The sequence below is a fragment of the Dreissena polymorpha genome, chromosome 9, assembly GCF_020536995.1.
Source record: "Dreissena polymorpha isolate Duluth1 chromosome 9, UMN_Dpol_1.0, whole genome shotgun sequence".
Lineage (NCBI taxonomy): Eukaryota > Metazoa > Mollusca > Bivalvia > Myida > Dreissenidae > Dreissena > Dreissena polymorpha.
In genome coordinates, this window is record NC_068363.1 from 14,037,032 (window position 1) to 14,056,459 (window position 19,428).

A 19,428-nucleotide genomic window follows, 5' to 3' on the forward strand; every position below is an offset into this window, starting at 1 on the left:
ATACGCCCGGTGTTTTTTTTTATATCGGATTACTGCTCCGTTTTAGATCCATAATTAATGAACGTCTCAATATTTTCAAAACTTAACACCGGATTAATGTTCACCGACATTTGTTCATACAGATTTGATATAAATATTATAGAGCTGAACAAAAAAATACATTAAGCCCTGTTTTCCCGGCACACGCGCTGGACATACACCTTTTTTAACAACGCTATACCAATCCCAGTACCTGTGCACTTAATAGATTGTAAACAATGATGATTGAAATCCGTACGTGGGAATTTTTCCGGTAACCAAGAGCGACGTCAACGTTCATGAAACCTTTCATTCATAAATGTATATATGCGTCGGGTGTCTAAACCAGCATCACCGGATGTAAAATCTATTTTTGACCTGCATATTATCCGCTGCTGTAGATTCCGAACCGGTAAGTTGATTACATAACATCAAAACATAATATCCCTTCCAAAAAGGGGCTCTATGCTGCTTAATAGTGCATGTATATTGCAAAAAAAGTGAAGCTCCCCACGTATAATGTCGCAGTTTATAACAATACAAGTTAAATTTCATCTTTTGTAATGTAGCTTGTGGTTTCGTATTTTTGAAAAGTATGAAAGAGGTATACATTTAAACAGAGTAAACATTCTTTAAAACATTCATATCAATGGTAAATTCATTCACGACAGAAAGTTAGTGTATTACCTTCTTATATGGGTATGAGCTGTGTTGGTCATTTGGAAGTGATGTCCCAAAATGTGCTTAAAAGGAAGTCAGATCCAAAAAGAAGGGTTAAACCAATAGTTTTTGGCAATAAATTAGTTATAAGAGATAAATAGGCGTCGGGGAAAATGAAATAATCATGGTTTTAGTTATATTTTACCGTACACGTGCATCAATATTGTGTATTATAAGAGAAAATGATATTTGCACATCCCATTTCTCAAATGTCACGTAAGGAGACAACATATTTGTGGACGGTTTTCCTTCAATAACTTTTTTATCCCGACGTCTACGACCTTGAAACAAAAAACGAGGGAAGCACAAACACTGGAGAGCCGAAAGGGTGTATTCATTTAAAATAATTATAAATACAAAGGGGCTTACCGGGTGAAAATATCCTCTCTTCCTTCAAGAAAACCCAACAAACGACGCCATTTTTGAAGTTTTGTTCCAACTTTCTCACTTAAACGCGGTAAGCTCCCGTATACGCATGCCCCCATGCAAGTACTGGTGTACCAAGTAGTAGTATTAGTAGTAGTAGAAGTTGAATAGAAGTAGTAGTAGAAGTTGTTTATGTTGTTCGTGTTGTAGTAGTAGTTAATTAATTAGTAGTAGTAGCAGTATTAGTAGTTGTAGTGGTTGTATTTGTATTGAATTCTGGTCATACAACATAATTATGCAGCTGCTAATGATGATGATGATTAATATGATAATGCTGCTGCTGATTCTGATGATGATTATATGATGGGACTTGGGTATAATAAAATTTGTGAGGTTCAAACAAGAAACCTGCTGGATAATGAAACCTCTCATTTTATGACAAAAAGAGCTAGATTATAGAGTATAAAATAAGTATAAAAATTGTGAAAGTTACCACGCAGGGATCATGTGGGCTTCATAAACAGCAATGCATGAAACAGTTTTGTCTCTTTCAAATGCACTCAATATTGCTGTTCCAATTGTTGTGCTCAGAAATGCTTCTGGATGGGCATACACCAATGAATACTTTTCTTCAATTGTTTCTTCTAAAGGCACATTAAAAACTTTTTCGCCCTAAGCAGGAATTTCAGACATTCCCCCCATCCCCCTAAAATGTTTCCTCCCCAGACATCCCCCCAACGACGTTTCCTCCACAGACGTTTCCCTTCCCCCATTTTAGTTTTAGTGCTGACGTCCCTCCCCCCATAAATTTATAATTGTTTGTTTGATGTATAATCTTGATTTATTATCAAAATGATTATTTTGCTTATGAAATCTTTAATTAACTTTATCTAGGAAGCATCTTGTTTGTTGTTTTCTTTTGATTAATAATTCATTTTTTTTGTGTTAAACTGTTTAAGGAATGCATGTAAATCATTAGTAAGTGCATGTTGGTATACTAGTGGAATAAATGGAATATTCTCAAAATCTTACTGAGTATCTGAAACATGTTGTTGTTTTTAGTCCAATTAAATAGGATCAATTGATGAATTATTTAATTTTGAGTAAACTTGGGCTGGGTTGTGGAATTTTAGTTATTTGTTGTTTTTAATCCAGTTAACTAGGGTTAATTTGTGATTTGAAAAATGGTAAAATCACATTTATATTAATTTCAAAAATGTTTTCATTGTAACAGTTAAATATGATAAATAAATAAACTATGTAACTGTCTTTTTTTCATGGATTCTATACATTTCCTTGTTGATGTTCCGAGCATGTTGTGCTGAAGGCCGTATTTCGGTTAATTCCTATATTCTGAAAATGGACACACGTGGATTGCTACGGTTACACGTATATAAGGTAAAATCTGTAGTTATCTTAAGTTTATTCTCTGTATCGTAAGTGGTTTATTTGTTAGTCGCAATCTTTAGTATTGAACAATTGATTTATTTACGCTAATATTACTACACATTTAACAAGAGCGTGATTTTTTTCATGGAATACAATGTGATAACATGTTCATCAATTATACTTGTTGGTATAGATTGTAAATGTTCGTAATAGTGTTAGAGATTCAGGCCGGCATATTTAAACGCTTATTATGCCAATCATGTTTTTACGGCATGTTTTCATCGTCCATTGTGGCATTTAGGAAATAATGTTTTCTAGTTGTATCTACTTTATGCCATTTTATAATTAATGCCAGTTTTCAATAAACAATATCGTGTTTGTTCTTTCCTGAACGAACTTGAGTCCGTCTATGACCTTTTAACGGTCAGATAGAATAAATAAATAAATATATTCGGAGTAAAGTACAAACATCCTAGTTTGAAATATTTTTTTATATGATTGCAAGTTGTTAAAGGGGCCTTTTCACGTTTTGGTAAATTGAAAAAGAGATTTAAAAAATGTTTATGATTCGCAAATTTTCGTTGTAGTTATGATATTTGTGAGAAAACGATTTAAAAACCTGAAAATTATAAAGCATTGCAACACGAAACGATTGAATAATTTGGAGAGTTCTGTTGTTGTCATTATAGTTTTATGTGTCTTTTTACTAAATAAAGCCAATATTCGACACGTACTCGTTTAACAGCAAATGACCGGCACACATGTGTGGTTAGTTAATTGAACATTTTTTTCTCATCATTTTGTATTGCGGTATTTTTCTGACTATGCAAATAAGCGACATTTACCATTTTTCTCAAGAAATGATATGAGATCGATGCATTGTTAACAGTAGTTCAAGAACGATGCTTTTTCGTGTTATTTAACATCATAATATAACAATTTGTCATCAGCACACGGCGTTTATCGATAGTCCATTTTGTCTTCCAATTGATGATTTACTGACCGATTACTGACCCTAATATTTTGCGAGATGGAATATCATGCTTAATTGTAACTGTACCAAAATGTGTATTTTATTGTCGTGCGAAAATGCACCAAATATTCCGGAAGTGTTACATCCTATATGCTCTACTGGTACATATCTTCAAGGACGCAGTGATGAGGCCGATGCTCTCGATGATTTCTCTCTTTCATCTTTCCTCATGATGATATCTTTGCTGAATTCGAAACTGCGTCATGTAAGGTACAAAACTAGGTCACTATGACAAATTGAATTAAAGGCCTGATAAAACTTTATCACATTTATGGTCTAATCCTCCTGAAACTAAGTCATAGCATAAGTACTTATTAACTCGGCTGAGTTCGAACATTGCTGCAAACCGTAGAAAGCCTTATCTAGCTATAGTAAAACATAGTAAACTATCTAGAAATCACATGATTGTTCCAATCTTAATAAAACTTTGTAACTACCTATTTTCTAATGACATCTCGGCCGGGTCTGAAACTGGGTCATGTGAGGCACAACAAAAAGCTAAGTCACTAGGTCAAAAATTAAAAAAAAAGCATGTTAACACGCTAGAAGTAACTTTCATACTTAAATCTTCATGAAACTTGGTAAATGTGTGTAAATGATATCTCGGCATCGAAAATGGTCCTTGGAAAAATACGGTCGTCGGTTGGCGAACATTTTTCTTATAAGGCTAACATAAAAGCTTGTTAACAGTCTAGAAGTCACAATTATGATAAATTCTTCATGGGACTTGGTCAGAATATTAAAGATAATTGCTCCGTTAAATTCATTCTCAGTGAATTAAATGTCCATTTTCAGTGAAATGAAGATCGTATTCGAATGATATCTCGGTTGAGTTCATACAGGATTCCGGTTCGTTTAAAAACATGGCCTTAGTAAAACCGTGTTAGCACTATAGAATTCTAAAGACTCGTTTTAATGAAATAATGGTGTAACATTAAAGCCCGAATGATATCCATTGAATAACATGGCTGCCATAGGGCGGGGCAGTTTTTCTTATATTGCTATAGCAACACATTATTAACACTTGAACAGAAACACTTTTAGTCCAATCGTTATGAAACTTGGTTAGAAATTATGTTCTAATGATATCTGAACAATTTTAGTCCAATCTATTCATGAAAATTTGTCAGAACATTTGTCCTAATAATATTTCGGCGGGTGTCTAAACTGGGCCACTGGTTTAAATTAAAAACAAGCTTGTTAATATTCAAGAAGTCACATTTTATGGCATATATTTATGCAAATTGGTCAGAAATTTGTTATAATTAAATATTGGCTCGAAAAGGGTTTCAGTCAGTTGAAAAGCATTTCCAAAAGGGGGCGGGGCAGTATTCATTATATGTCTTTATTTAAACCTTGTAAGCAGTCTTGAAGTCGCATTTTTAATTGTTTAGTTCCTTCGGGTCTCTGGTGAGCGCAGTAGGAACCATCGCCCTCTTTTTCGTGCAATTTTTAAAGACATATTGTTATAATTATAAGTACCGGTAGTCTTAGTTCAACAACGGTTCACGTCTGTTGAAAATAGCAACCAGGCGGCGGGCTGTTTTTTTATAGTTAATAATTGTGAACACTCAAGACAACAAGTCTTCATGAAACTTACAAAACAAGCGAGTTCGTTGAATTGAAATCCCCGCTAAATAAAATTTGTTAATTGATTAGTGCAGAACTAGAAGAAAATGTCATTTGAAGGATTGATCATTTTCTCACTTTTTTGTACAGAATAATTGTCTTGTTATGAGAATTATACCTGTGATACGTTTAATGATACTTTCTCATGTTATGAGAATTGTACCGGTGATACGTATAATAATGATTTGTTATGAGAATTTTATCTATTTGTTGAAATGATTTCAAATGGGAACTGCTGCAAGATGCAAAAATGTGTTTGCTGGGTTGAACAATGTAAAAGTAACATTACATAAAATTATGTTGACAGCAAAGTACCCTAATTTCGACATGTCTGTTTTTTCGACATGCTTCGACATTTTTTTTATCTTATTCAGCCTAGTGCGGTACGTTCTAGTCAATTTAGGTTTATTTTTGATGACGTAATATATTTCTGATATCATCAAAATATTTCACCCATAAAATTTGCGCTTGTTTTTTCAGTAAACCAAGGTTAAAAAGCACGGATTGTTTTGTGTTTTTACGCAATTGCGGCCCTTATACAAAGCTGTAAGACACGCAGCAACCAACGTTAAGTCTCTTTTCGTTTTTTTGCGGGAATACGTTTTAATTTGCATTGAGAACTGAAAAACTAACATGGACGATCATATTTTTTAACAGTTCTACTTAGCTGTGAGCTTTTGGAGGCAAATGCAGGGGTGTCGAAGTTAGGATAACAAAAATCGTTTGGACCGTAAATTCGACAAAGCGAATAATATAACTTAATAACTATTACGCATGGCCTTATATAATCTTTTCATTATATATAGATATATAGATCAACATCATTACTGGGTAATTTAATATAACATGTACATACCAGCTCTAGTTTTTCTTGAATGCTCTGAGCTTTTATGAGTACATATGTACAGCGACCCCAAGGGTCAATAGCTGGGAGTTGGATTATTGCAACTAATACCAGCTCCATCCTTGGTAAATGAATTTTGCAATTCTGTTGAACAGCAGATTTTGCAAAACATGCGTTTGTTTTTTTCGTTAAACTCCAACCAGTCAAACTGATTTAACCAAGTCGTATGAAAAACAGGCGACTTCGGTGTTTCAATTGCTTTGGGTTTTTTGTTTTCTGATTTTAAAGATTCATTTTCATCAATTTCTAATTTTCGTTTCGTCGAAAGTGGAATGCCAAAATCGGCAAGCGTACGTTGCGACATTCTGGACACGAATGATAAATGGTATAAGTTCAATATTTTTGTCAAATTCAAATCTGTGTGTGCCAATTAAAATATTTTGACAAGTTACAAACGGGTCGCAATGTTCTTAATTGAAACAATGGTGCAGGCCTACTAACTGTTAAAACAATTAACAACTTTTGGCCAAACAGGGTCCAAGACGGGGTCTAAACTTTTTTGCCGACATTAACATGTTATTGTTATCAAAACATCGTGACAATATACAAGAACATATTAAAGGCGGTCCGCCTAACTGTGAACAGCAAACGTATTAAGATTGTCGTCTGCTACAATTCATTAATACACAAGTGTCTACTGTGAGACTGCGCCAATCATATTGGAAAGGAGGCGGAGTTAAGACTGATCGAGACGTGTGCAAAACACTTTGAGTCTGCAGAAAGCAGTGTTGATTGAAGCAGTTAAATCGACAGATTGCTATTTTCGGAGTTTGACCAATTTTTTGAAAGAACCATGGACATCATGGGGTTTTGTTAACAGCGTATGGAAACAATTATCGGGCGTAATATACGGCCGTACGCCACTTAATACAAGCCCTTATATTAAGAGGTGCTGTTAATAAATTATAAAACAAAGACTTAAAAAGCGAAAAAAATTGATTACAATTTTTACATGTTGTGGTAATTTTCTGTTCCATTGAAAGAATATTCGTTGCGTTTACATTGTTGTTGTTTTTTTAAACAAACTAGGGGTGTCGAAATAAGGGGCACCATGTCGAAATAACGATCTCATACTTCGTTAACGTTTTAAGAAAATACGATACGTATAAAGCATCCTTACCTGACAGTCAACTCTTAAAAAGCGCGGGATGCAATAAGTTACGTTATTGGTATGTCGAAGTAAGGAGGATACCGAATTACCGATCATACAATTTGGTATACACATTTTAACCTTAAACTGTCGAAATTAGGGTACTTTGCTCTATTTTAGAAGTGTTGCAAAAAGGTGATGGTCTGTGCATGACACAGGGTAATAGCAAGTCTGAATCTGGTTAGAAGATATAATCAAGTCCAGTAATCCTCCATGAGGTATGAATTGGTGTATGTTTATGCTACGTCAAGAAAAAAGAAATCTTTGGAATTGTAGTGCATCTCCTGTTAGATTGAAGTCTTCAAGATGATAGATTTATCGAACCTTGCAACATTTTTTACGAGTCTCTAGTTCTTGCAGGAATGGTACTACGATATGATTAGGTTTGTAGACTACAATAACAGAAATATCAATGCCTTTGTGATGAAACTCAATACCACACACTTCAATTTTGTGGGACTCAATCTCTATTACAGTGAAAGTGAAGCAGTATTTGACAAAAAAGTTCCAATCCATGTTCACTTCTATGTGTAAGCATTTTAAAGTCAGGTAGAAAGGACCTGGGTCTGTCTTGTCTTATGTTGTTTTCTGTTACACATAGCTCCGTAAGATTGTGAACTGTAATGTATGCAATTAAGTCCTGACAATGCTTATTTTATGAGCAAATAGTGATATCACCAATGAGTATGTTAGATGTAGAAAGTGGAGATGTGGGACATACCAATGCGAGTCTGTGCTCATTCTTTGGACTTCTGTATAGAGGTTCAGTTACTGTTATATCTGTTCAAAAATCTTTTGTATGACAGATTATACACATTGCTTTGTGTATAACAACCCCTGCAGTGAAGAAATTTTCTCTTTATAGGGGCCTTTTCACAGATTTTGGCATGTTTTGAAGCTTGTCATTAAATCTTTATATTGATAAATTTAAACATTGGACCTAAAAATATCCAGTACAAAAAAACAAGAATACAATTGAAAAAAGGAAAAAAAAGTAACCCTCAACTGGGCTCGAACCACTGACACCTAGAGTCCTGGAGTAAAAAGTTTCCTGCTCACCCCCGGAAACCCAATATGTTGTGAGAAGTTGGATGTGCTAGGAGAAGTTGCAGATATATTTCGATGAATTTCGGTAGGGTAAGTAAATCCAGTTCTATAATTGTTTAAAGGCATTTTTGAATTAACATATATATTTTGGTGTATGCAAAGGAGGTATTACCATGTATGTTAGAAAAATCCTGGTTATTAATATTCAGGATTTATTGAAATATGAATATTTAAAGTCGACGATGCAGGGATTTGTATCATATTTAGCCCTTTATTTACAAATTTCTTTAAAGGTATGAAAGTGAAAATGTTTTTGCACCGACAAATATATTAACCGATGTCCCCGAGTAACATCCGCCAGGGTTTCTTAAAAAAAGTTCGTATTGGTGGAAAAATTCGACTTTACATTCAACATGTTCATGAAAAGATGATATGACATGGTGCTGCCCAAAGATGTCGAGATATGACGTGAGTGCTGTTCATTTATAAACTTAAAAGCTCACTATTACAGCTGATTTATGCCCACTGTGATGCATTGTAGATCATTTTCATTGAAATTTGAGGTTTTATAATTATATCCGTTCTGAAGCTAAGTTAATTTCCAGCTTATTTGTATCTTTTTTATTGTTTGAAAATCAATGTAAATGTAAAGCAATTGATTCATACAGGAAAAAATATAAGTCCGATAGGCAATCTAAACATTTATAATAATATTTTCTGCCTATAGTTCCAATTATGGGTAGACTTTCATAAATGTGAACAACATTTGGATCTATTATACATGACGTCAAGTTGACAGCTTTGCAAACATCTCCGACAATGCACGCGTGTAAATGTTTGTTTCTTTTCGTTCTTTTTGGTAATGATATATGCAAAATGTAAATATTTATTTTCAAAACCCAATCCGCGCCTCCTCTTTATGTGTATTTGCATAGATAACACGCATTTTTCATCTAATGAAGCCCCAAGCCTTGAAGGAATATATTCAGCCTGATTTCAGCAAATTATAATTCATCGTACCATCGCATTGTCGCCATCGTATTGTCGCACTATCGTCATCGTACTATCGCATTGTCGTCATCGTATTGTCGCACTGGCGTCATCGTAATATCGCATTGTCGAATTGTCGCCCTCTGGATTTTAATGTGTAACCAGGATGGCACTAACGGTATTCCGTACTCTCCTATTTGCCAACTTTACACTGTTCAATCATAACCTATATCTCGTAATTTTTGTTTCAGGTCAAAATGTCTGCCTTCACTTGCTTTTACTGCCCCAAGAAGTTGATATCATTGAAAGAAAGTGTCAAACACATTAACATTTGTCACAAAAACGACAAAATACGTTACAAGCAGCTGGAACTTGATAGTGCTAACGGATTATTCGGTTATCGGAATCGAACATATGAAGGGGTTACTCCATCTACCCATGCAATTGTAATCATAGACGATAAATTAGTTACCGAAAGAAGACTAAAAACAACAAAAAACTCGAATGGAAAGGGTGTTGGTGAAATATGCTTAGCAGATTTCGCGTGCAATTATTGTTCAGAGAATTCAAACACAAATAATTGAGCACGTGAAAACTAAATACCAGGGCAACATTATGAAAATGAAATTAAAAAAAAATAAGAAGGAGGCGCGGATTAGGTTTTGAAAATAAATGTTTACATTTTGCATATATCATTACCAAAAAGAACGAAAAGAAACAAACATTTACACGCGTGCATTGTCGGAGATGCTTGCAAAGCTGTTAACTTAGTCATGTATAATAGATCCAAATTTAGTTCACATTTATGAAAGTCTACCCATAATTGAAACTATAAGCAGAAAATATTATTATAAATGTTTAGATTGCCTACCGGACGTATATTTTTACCTGTATGAATCAATTGCTTTACATTTACAATGATTTTCAAACAATAAAAAAAGATACAAATAAGTTGGAAATTAACTTAGCTTCAGAACGGATATAATTATAAAACCTCAAATTTCAATGAAAATGATCTACAGTGCACCACAGTGGGCATAAATCAGCTGTAATAGTGAGCTTTTAAGTTTATATATGAAAAGCACTCACGTCATATCTCGACATCTTTGTACAGCACCATGTCATATAATTTTTTCGTGAACATGTTGAATGTAAATACGAATTCTTCCACCAATACGAATTTTTTTAAGAAACCCTGGCGGATATGTTACTCGGGGATATTGGTTGATATAATTGTAGGTGCAAAAACTTTTTCACTGGCATACCTTTAAAGAAATTAGTAAATAAAGTGCTAAATATGATACAAATCCCTGCATCGTCGACTTTAAATAGCCATATTTCAATAAATCATCAAAAGATGCATATAAAAGATATTTTAGAGCATTGTAAATGTTCAGTCTTACTATTTCCTCACAAATATCATAACTAAAACCAAAATTGGCGAATCTGAAACAACTCTTTTTAATTTTGTCAATTTACCAAAAGGTGAAAAGGCCACTTTAAATCTGCTATGATTTATGGGCACATACTTTCCTGTGATTTATGAACTGTAAAAGCAGAAGCAAGTATTCCTGGGATCATTCTCAAAACCGTGGCTTTATCATGAATGCTGAATGTAGAGACAGTCGCTTTCAATAGTACAACATGGCGAAACTGACGTGCATTTGATCTTCTGAGTTCTTTTACAACAACCGATTTATCAATTTTCAAATAAATTGTACCTTCAAGTGGATTTTGTTCTTGTAGATTAACGTACTTCATTATTCCAATAGCCCATTTGACAAGATGGTCAGCTGTTTCAATCGTTGCGGTCTACATAAATGGTGCCCCAACAACTTTAAATATTTAAATTGGCGATCCACTAGTCTCGTATGTGTTTCAACTGATTACTTTGACTTGAACTGAATTTGTCTGCAAATCTTTATTGGTCTACACCTATGAAATTTCATATTGAAATCGAATAGTATTTGAGATATAGCCATGAATAGGTAAATCAAACAAAACAACAAAGAGTAATAACTCTTATTTTAGAAAAGTGTAGGGTTATGGTTCTTCTGCATAGCACTTCAAATTATTGATATAAGAACATTCAACAAATCAGGTTGCAGTCTTTTGAAAAACAAAGCTGCCAGAGGGAGGGGCAGTTTTTAGTCTTATTCCGCTATAGTGAACCCTTAATAACACTCTTAGACATATTATTGTTTGTATAATCTTCATGAAAATTGCCCAAAACCTTTGTTCTAATGATATCGATAAATAAATTAATGTTCTGACTATGATAATTATTCGGTATGAAATTATTTTGTTATAGGCAACTGATGTCCATCTTTTATATGCAACTTTATTAGCATTACATTTTTGTAAATATTAACATTACATACAGAAAATACACTCTTTCAAAATTGTTGTATTTGTTTATTGAAGTTATTAAATGCTGAATTTTATATAAAAAAAAAACAAAAAAAAGTTTTCCACAATTTATTTAAGGGCCATTGTAAATGTAAAACCTAAAATCAAAGAAGACTCAGAAAACATTTTTTTTGCTTCTTAAACGATGTGATAAATTGTTGCTGTTTTTTACTACCAAATTGTTCACATTTTTGACATAGTGTTTTTAAACAACTGAAACATTTTTCAGACTCACCTTGCTTTGATATTTCCAGTTGAAACAACGATAAAACCTGTTAAAATCACAAATCTTCGATAATCAAACACAAACTACGGACTGACTGCAATCTGTAGGCCTAAAACATTTCAAGTTGCAATCTATCTTATGAATGGTGTCCATCTGACATCAAGACAAAGGTCTTTGATGGGAGTGCCCAGCTAATTGGGTCCAATTTACAAGGAGTGTTACACAATCATCACATATAGCTATTTAAGAAGGCATCAAGCAACACTAGTGTAGCAGCAACAATGGAACAAGTTCCAAGAAGATTGGACTATAAATGTGACTTCTAGAGTGTAAACAAGGTTTTACAATACCCATATAAGGAAAACTGCCCCCCCACCCCTAGGGGCAATGTTTTTAAACGGACCGGAACAATTTTCAAACTCAGCCGAGATATCATAAGAACAAATGTTCGGACCAAGTTCCATGAATATTGGACTATAAATGTGACTTCTAGAGTGTTAACAAGATTTTGCTATAGCAATATCAGGAATACTTCCCTACCCCCTGGTGGCCATGTTTTTCAACGGACCGGAACCATTTTGAAACTCAGCTGAGCTTTCATAAGAACAAATGTTATGACCATGTTTCATGAAGATCAGACTATAAATGTGACTCCTAGAGTGTTGACAAGGTTTTACTTTAGCCTTCTTAGGAAAACTGCCCCGCCCCCTGGTGGCCATATTTTTCAAGGGACCGGAACCATTTTCAGAGTCAACCGAGCTACTATTGAGACAAATGTTATGACCAAGTTTCATGAAGATTGGACTATAAATGTGACTTCTAGAGTGTTAACAAGGTTTTACTATAGCCATATAAGCAAAACTGCCCCGCCCCCTGGCGGCCACATTTTCAACGGACCGGAACCATTTTCGATCTCAGCTAAGATATTATTGGGACAAATGTTCTGACAAAGTTTCATGAAGATTGGACAATAAATGTGACTTCTAGAGTGTTAACAAGCTTTTTCTCTAATTTGACATAGTGACCTAGTTTTTGACCTCACATGACGTAGTTTCGAACTCAATCAAGATATTATTGGGACAAATCTTTTGACCATGTTTCATGAAGATCAGACAATAAATGCAGCCTCTAGAGTGTTAACAAGGCAAAATGTTGACGATGGATGACGCACGACGGACAAAAGGTGATCCCAAAAGCTAAAAGGTGAGCTAATAAATCAACATCTAAAGAATCATAAAAGCAAAACACATGAATCAAATTATGAGATATTATGTACACAAAATATCCTTTGTAAATGGAGCATAGCTCTGTTCTTTCAAAGCAGTTATTCTAAGAAAATATGGCTTGTGCAAGATCGGGATTTTCAGAACACAAAAATTGGAAAATAAATTTCATCCTTGATCCAGCCTCAAACCGAAATTCCTTTTCCAGTATCCATTTTTTGCCTTCGTTGTTCAAACAAAAAAAGTAATCTGGAATACAATGAGTTAGGACTCCGACAACCTCTACAATTCCTGCAGCTGCATCCACACAGGCTAAGATAGGGGAACCAGAAGCTCCCTGTTCCATGAAACAATGTATCAAAAGTTTGTTATCTGCGTCTTGGTAACCACGGTCAACAACAGCTCCTGGGTCAATACCCTTACTTTGCCAATGTCCAACAAAAGTCACATCCAGATGATTTATTATATCTTGACGATGTTTTTGAACAAATGCTGTTAATGAAGCCTGGTTTTGTTGGTAAACAATTGGGCATCTGTATTCAAAATGCTTGCCTGGATTTTTAGGATGGCCAAAGCCAATGAGTGAGAGATGTTTTAGATGAGGTATATCTTCTTTCCGAAGACTTAGCTTCACTGGAAGTCGTTGATTTGCATCAGAAATTTCCAGGATAGCAATATCAAGATCCTTGTGAAAATATGCAATACATTTGAACGTAAATATAATGACATTGGGAGCTGTTGGAGGATCAGAAAAGCTGATGTAAGCTTCTTGTAGGTTTTGTCCATTTAATTGTCCTGTTTGAGTAGGATCTGAAAAAAAACAATTATTTTAAATCATATGACAAAATAAGTTAAACATAGATCTGGGACATTTGGGTCTATTAGAAAATAATAGACAATTCTGAGTTCAGGTATATTTTCCAAAATCTATTGAACATTTGTTAAGACATAAAACAAACTGTTAAGATTTTATTTCAAGTTTGATAGCAATAGCTTGGGTGGGATGGTTGGATGGTCCTTAAAAAATAAAATAAATACAAATTTGTTTTGTTTTTTTACCATGTTCAAAAAAAAAAGTTTTTGGGTGGGGGCGGTGGGGGTGGAAAGGGGGGGGGGTATAATGTGGGTGTGTGGTCATTTATTACATGATCTTTCAAAAATAAGAAAAAAATAAAAAAATACAAATTTAGGGAGGGGGGATTCTGGGGTGGGGCGTGGGGGAAGGTTTGGGTGGAGTCCGTTGTGGTATGTCAGGTAAGTGTTGTTTTGTCAAAGTATGAATCAAATCTGATCATAAATAAAGAAGTTTTTAGCAAAATTTAATAATTTGACCTTGAGAGTCAAGGTCTTTCAAAGGTCAAGGTCAAATTGCCAGGTACAGTGCCCTCATGATAGTAAGAAAGTATTTGAAGTTTGAAAGCCTTGATACTTAAGAAGTAAACTGGATATAAACACAAAATTTAACAAAATATAGCTATGATATTTTAAGAGTAAAGTGGACCAAAACACAAAACTTAACGAAATTTTCAATTTTCTTAATATAAAATGGGCCATAATTCTGTCAAAATGCCAGTCAGAGTTACATAACTTTGCCTGCACAGTCCCCGTATTATAGTTAGTAAGTGCTGCAAGTATGAAGGCAATAGCTTTGATACTTTTGGAATAAAGTGGACCTTAACACAAAACTTAACCAAATTTTCAATTTTCTAAGTATAAAAAGGGAACATTATTCTTACAAAATGCTTGATACAGTTGTCTGCTCTTGTTTATTGATTGGGGTCATGTGGTAAAGAAGTATCCAAAATATGAAAGCAATATTTCAAGGGACATAGAAAACATGTGCAGTGGTACGCAAACTTTAACATAGATTTATCAATAATATGCATATTCTAAGTGAAAAAAGGGCCATAATTCTTATAAAATTCTTGATACAGTTGTCTGCTCTTGTTTATACATTGGGGGTCATTTTGGTTAAGAAGTATGCAAAATATAAAAGCAATATTTCAAGGGACATAGAAAATATTTGAGGTGGTTCACAAACTTTAACATTCCAACGCTAACGCTCACGCTTACGCCGACGCAGGGGTGAGAAGGATAGCTCCACTATATATATTTCATATATAATAATCGAGCTAATAAAGGCCAAGAGAAGCGGGACAAAGATCCATACTGTGTCAAAAGTTGCTTTCTTCTTAAAACATCCATTATTCATTATTTGTTGACAAACTTTTACAGTGTGTGCCTGATGATTTTGGCTGATTGATGGGCCTGATTCCTTCCTTTAAACCTGAATACTGGCATGCATAATTGGACAAAAAGAAGAAAGAAATCATTCACTTGCAATTTTAAAAATTGCTATTTTCGTAAAACTTACTAACAAGAAGGCCCTCACCTGAAACTTGAAGGAACTAAAGTATTCTCAAAAGGAGGAGCTCAGAATAATAAAAGTAGTTTATTACACATATATATTCAAATTATAGGTACATTTTTGTTTTTGAACTCAGCTGAGATATCACTAGAACAAATGTTCTTCCAAAGCTTCTGAAAGTTTTGACTTGAAATGCAACTTCTAGAGTGTTAAGAAGCTTTATTCAAATTTGACCTAGTGACCTAGTTTTTGAACTTATGTGGCCCAATTTAAAACTCAGCCAAGATTAAATTGGCACAAATATTCTGGCCAAGCTTCATTAAGATAAGACATTAAATATGGCCAATAGAGCATTAACAAGGTTTCACTTAAGTCAAATAAGGTAAACTTCCCTGCCCCTTGGCTTCCATGTTTTTAAACAGACAGGAACTTTTTTAACTCGGCCGATATAATATTATATCCTGGTGGCCATGTTTTTCAATGAACCATCACCATTTTTGAACTTGACTGGGCTATCATTCAAACTAATGTTCTGACCAAGTTTCATGAAGATTGGACTTAAACAAGAAGGCCTGAAAGGTCCAAAGTCGCTCACCTGAGATACAAAGGAACTGACCTGTTCTGTGCAGACCAAGATATCATAAGAGCAAATGTTCTGATCAAGTCTCATGAAGAGTGAACTATAAATGAAACTTTTAGAGTGCTAACAAGGTTTTACTATAGCCATATAAGGACACCTTCCCCGTCCCCCGGTGGTCATGTTTTTTAAATAGACAGGAACTATTTTTGAACTCATCTTAGATATTCAAACAAATGTTCTGACCAAGTTTCATAAATATTGGACAATAAATGTGACTTTGAGAGTGTAAACAAGTTTTTACTAAAAGCCATGTAAAGAAAAATGCTCCGCCCACTGGCGGCCATGTTTTTTGATCAACCATAACCATTTTCGATCTCTTCCAAGATATCATTAGCACAAATCTTCTGACCAAATTTCATGAAGATTGGACAATAAATGTGGCCTATAGAGTGTTAAGAAGGCAAATGTTGAGGACGCACAACGGACAATTGACAAAAGGCGATCATAAAAGCTCAACATGAGCAAATTGTGCTCAGGTGAGCTAAAAATGTGACCTCTAGAGTGTTATAAAAGCTTAACTATAACCATATAAAGAAAATTGCCCCACTGCATGGTCGCTATGTTTTTTTGACAAACCATTACCATTTTCCAATTCTTCTTAGATATCATATGAACAAATATTCTGACCAAGTTTCATGAAGATTTGACTACAAATGTAAATTCTAGAGGGTTAATACCTTTTCAAAATAGCCGTATTCATAAGGTTTCACTTTAGCCATATAAGAAAACTTGCCTCAACCCCTGGCAGCCATATTTTTTTTGACAAACCATTACCATTTACCAATTCTGCTAAGATATCATATGAACAAATATTCTGACCAAGTTTCATGAAGATTTGACTAAAAATGTGAATTCTAGAGGGTTCACACTGTTTCACAATAGCCATATATATAAGAAAAATTGCCCTGCCCCCTGGCGGCCATGTTTTTCAACGAAAAACAACTATCTTCAACTGCGCTGAGAAATCGTTAGAACAAATGTTCTAACCTAGGTTCATGAAAATTGGACTAAACATATGACTTCTAGAGCTTTCATAAGGTTTCACTTTAGCCATATAAGAAATCTTGCCTCACCCCCTGGCAGCCATATTTTTTTTGACAACTAGAATCATTTTTTAACTCAACTAAGACATCATTAGAAAAAAAAACTGATCAAGTTTCATGCGGATTCAACAAAAAATGTGACTTCTATATAGTATTCACAAGCTTTTTTCTTTAAGTTAACTTAGTAATCTAATTTTTCACTGAGTATTCACGAGGTAAATGTTTACAATGCACGACAGACAAAGGAGATCACAAAAGATCACCATGAGCATGAGGTAACAACACATTTAAGATGGAAATCAGTCAATTAAATAAATAAAATTTATAGCCAATATTAAATATGCAAAAAGGTAAAGCTATCTCAAAAGATCCACAAGAAATTTCCTAATAAAATAGCATTTTCTGGTAAACAACAAGATGTAATGATTTTCCCTTAATTACCAAGAATTGATGTTATCACATGCCAGGCTGTCATAATGTAGTTGGACCCAACTCTAAAGCCTGTCCCACACGTACGAGAGTGTGTCATTATAGGTCCCACCGACTCCATGCACCGGATATATATCCCCATCATTCGCTGTGTCATTGTATCATCAAATGGTTTCTGAAAAAAAAAAAAGATTTTTTTCTTCAATAAACATTATTTACGGTCCTGTTGTAGAACAGCGGTCAGTCAAATGAAGTGGCCGCTGAAGACTGCTGTTCTCAGGTGACCACTTTTAATTGGTCAGTTGGGCTCGATTGGTCATTGTCGGCTCGGTTACTACTTAAATGTACCCCGGGTACTCTAAAGTATACTTAGCATGTGTAACCGTAGTATCCGCTCTCTTAATGAAAACATCTAAATATTTTAAGTGAAAAGATTGAAAAACATACATGTTTAATAGGTCAATCTATAGTTTAGTGTGTATTCCTGGACATAACAACAAAAACTGCATTAAAATCGGTAATGTTTTGCCAAAATAATGGCGAGACTAAGCCCCATTTAGTAATAGGTATTATGTACGCCGTTTCTCATAGAATCGGCCCTTCTGATTGGTTTTTAAGGTTTGTTACTATGCGCATGTTCTTTTTCTATTAAAAAACGAAACCCTTGTTAATGTTTCTCTTAAATTATTTTATTTATTTTTTTCACAAATAAACGGCTTATACAACATTTAATAAACCTACTAATAAACCAAAAACAAACAATTAGGTGTAATCATAATATCGGCCTGGAATAAACAAGACCTACTTTCAAATGAAAACCGGAAATCATCAGAAAGATCGTCTTAATATACATTAATCAACAGCAAATAAAATGAAACATCTTAAAATGGACAAACATTTACTGTCCAGCCCTTTTTGAGCAGTTTTCGTCAAAAGCACGATACAAAGAGGAGGGCATACTATGAAAATAAGGGATAAATGTACCCTGGGTACGGAAAATATACTTATAACACGTACCCGGCCGAATTTATACTGTACCGGAGCTTTATTCCCGCCAAAAAACCGAAGTCGTCAAACGCACAACAGAATATGTAAAAAAAAATCTCTTTGAATAATACCTGCCTAAACATGCTTTTTGAATATGAGTTTCGATAATATAGAGGCCATTTTACAGAATATTGACATAAATATGGACATAATTAATTTGAAAAATTTAGCCAACAACGACCAATTTAGCGTTAGAATTCCCGGGTACATTTCAGTATATTTACCGTACCCGGGGTACATTTAAGTATACTTTAGAGTACCCTGGGTACATTTAAGTAGTACCCATGCTGACAATGACGAATTCAGCGTCAGTTGGTACTATTTTTAGGTCGTTACCCTACCCAGTCGTTTGCAAACATTGTTATGTAAACAAAGCATAATTGCCTACAAAAAAGTATTATTGCTAAATTTATTCCCATAAATATCAATATCTTACAAAATGATTCATATTTTTACCTATTGTTTAACTTATAAATTTATCAATGATAATATTATAGTTAAATCCTGCATATCGTTTATTCAGTTAATCCAGAATTTCATATTCCATTAAATGAAAAATATTTTTAAACAAGCAAATTCATTGAATTGATATCCCCCGCCATTATACTTCTGGACACAAAAGTTTTCTGGACGGATGAACAATGCCAATGTGCATCATCCTCTTATCCATATACATACTCATACCAAGTTTCAATGAAATCTGTCAAAGCACTTCCAAGATATGGCTCCGGACACACAAAAAAAGCATTTTTTCAAAATACAAAGGGCCATAACTCCGTTATTATTCGATGTTGTAC

General features: G+C 34.2%; 2 protein-coding genes across 10 annotated transcripts in view; one reads left to right on the forward strand and one right to left on the reverse strand.

The window, feature by feature from the left end:
- Nucleotides 1-19,428, forward strand: part of LOC127844170 (uncharacterized) — a 295,187-nt gene that overhangs the window by 189,550 nt on the left and 86,209 nt on the right. The window lies entirely within an intron of this gene.
- LOC127844162 (uncharacterized) overlaps nucleotides 11,711-19,428 on the reverse strand; it is a 76,361-nt gene continuing 68,643 nt past the window's right edge. For all 5 annotated transcript variants that reach the window (XM_052374192.1, XM_052374188.1, XM_052374189.1 and 2 more), the window contains 2 exons: nucleotides 17,597-17,759; nucleotides 11,711-13,914 (listed from right to left, as the gene is read on the reverse strand). In XM_052374192.1, the coding sequence (XP_052230152.1) occupies nucleotides 13,211-13,914; nucleotides 17,597-17,759 (867 nt within the window). In that variant the 3' untranslated portion in view covers nucleotides 11,711-13,210. The remainder of the gene's footprint in view (nucleotides 13,915-17,596; nucleotides 17,760-19,428) is intronic.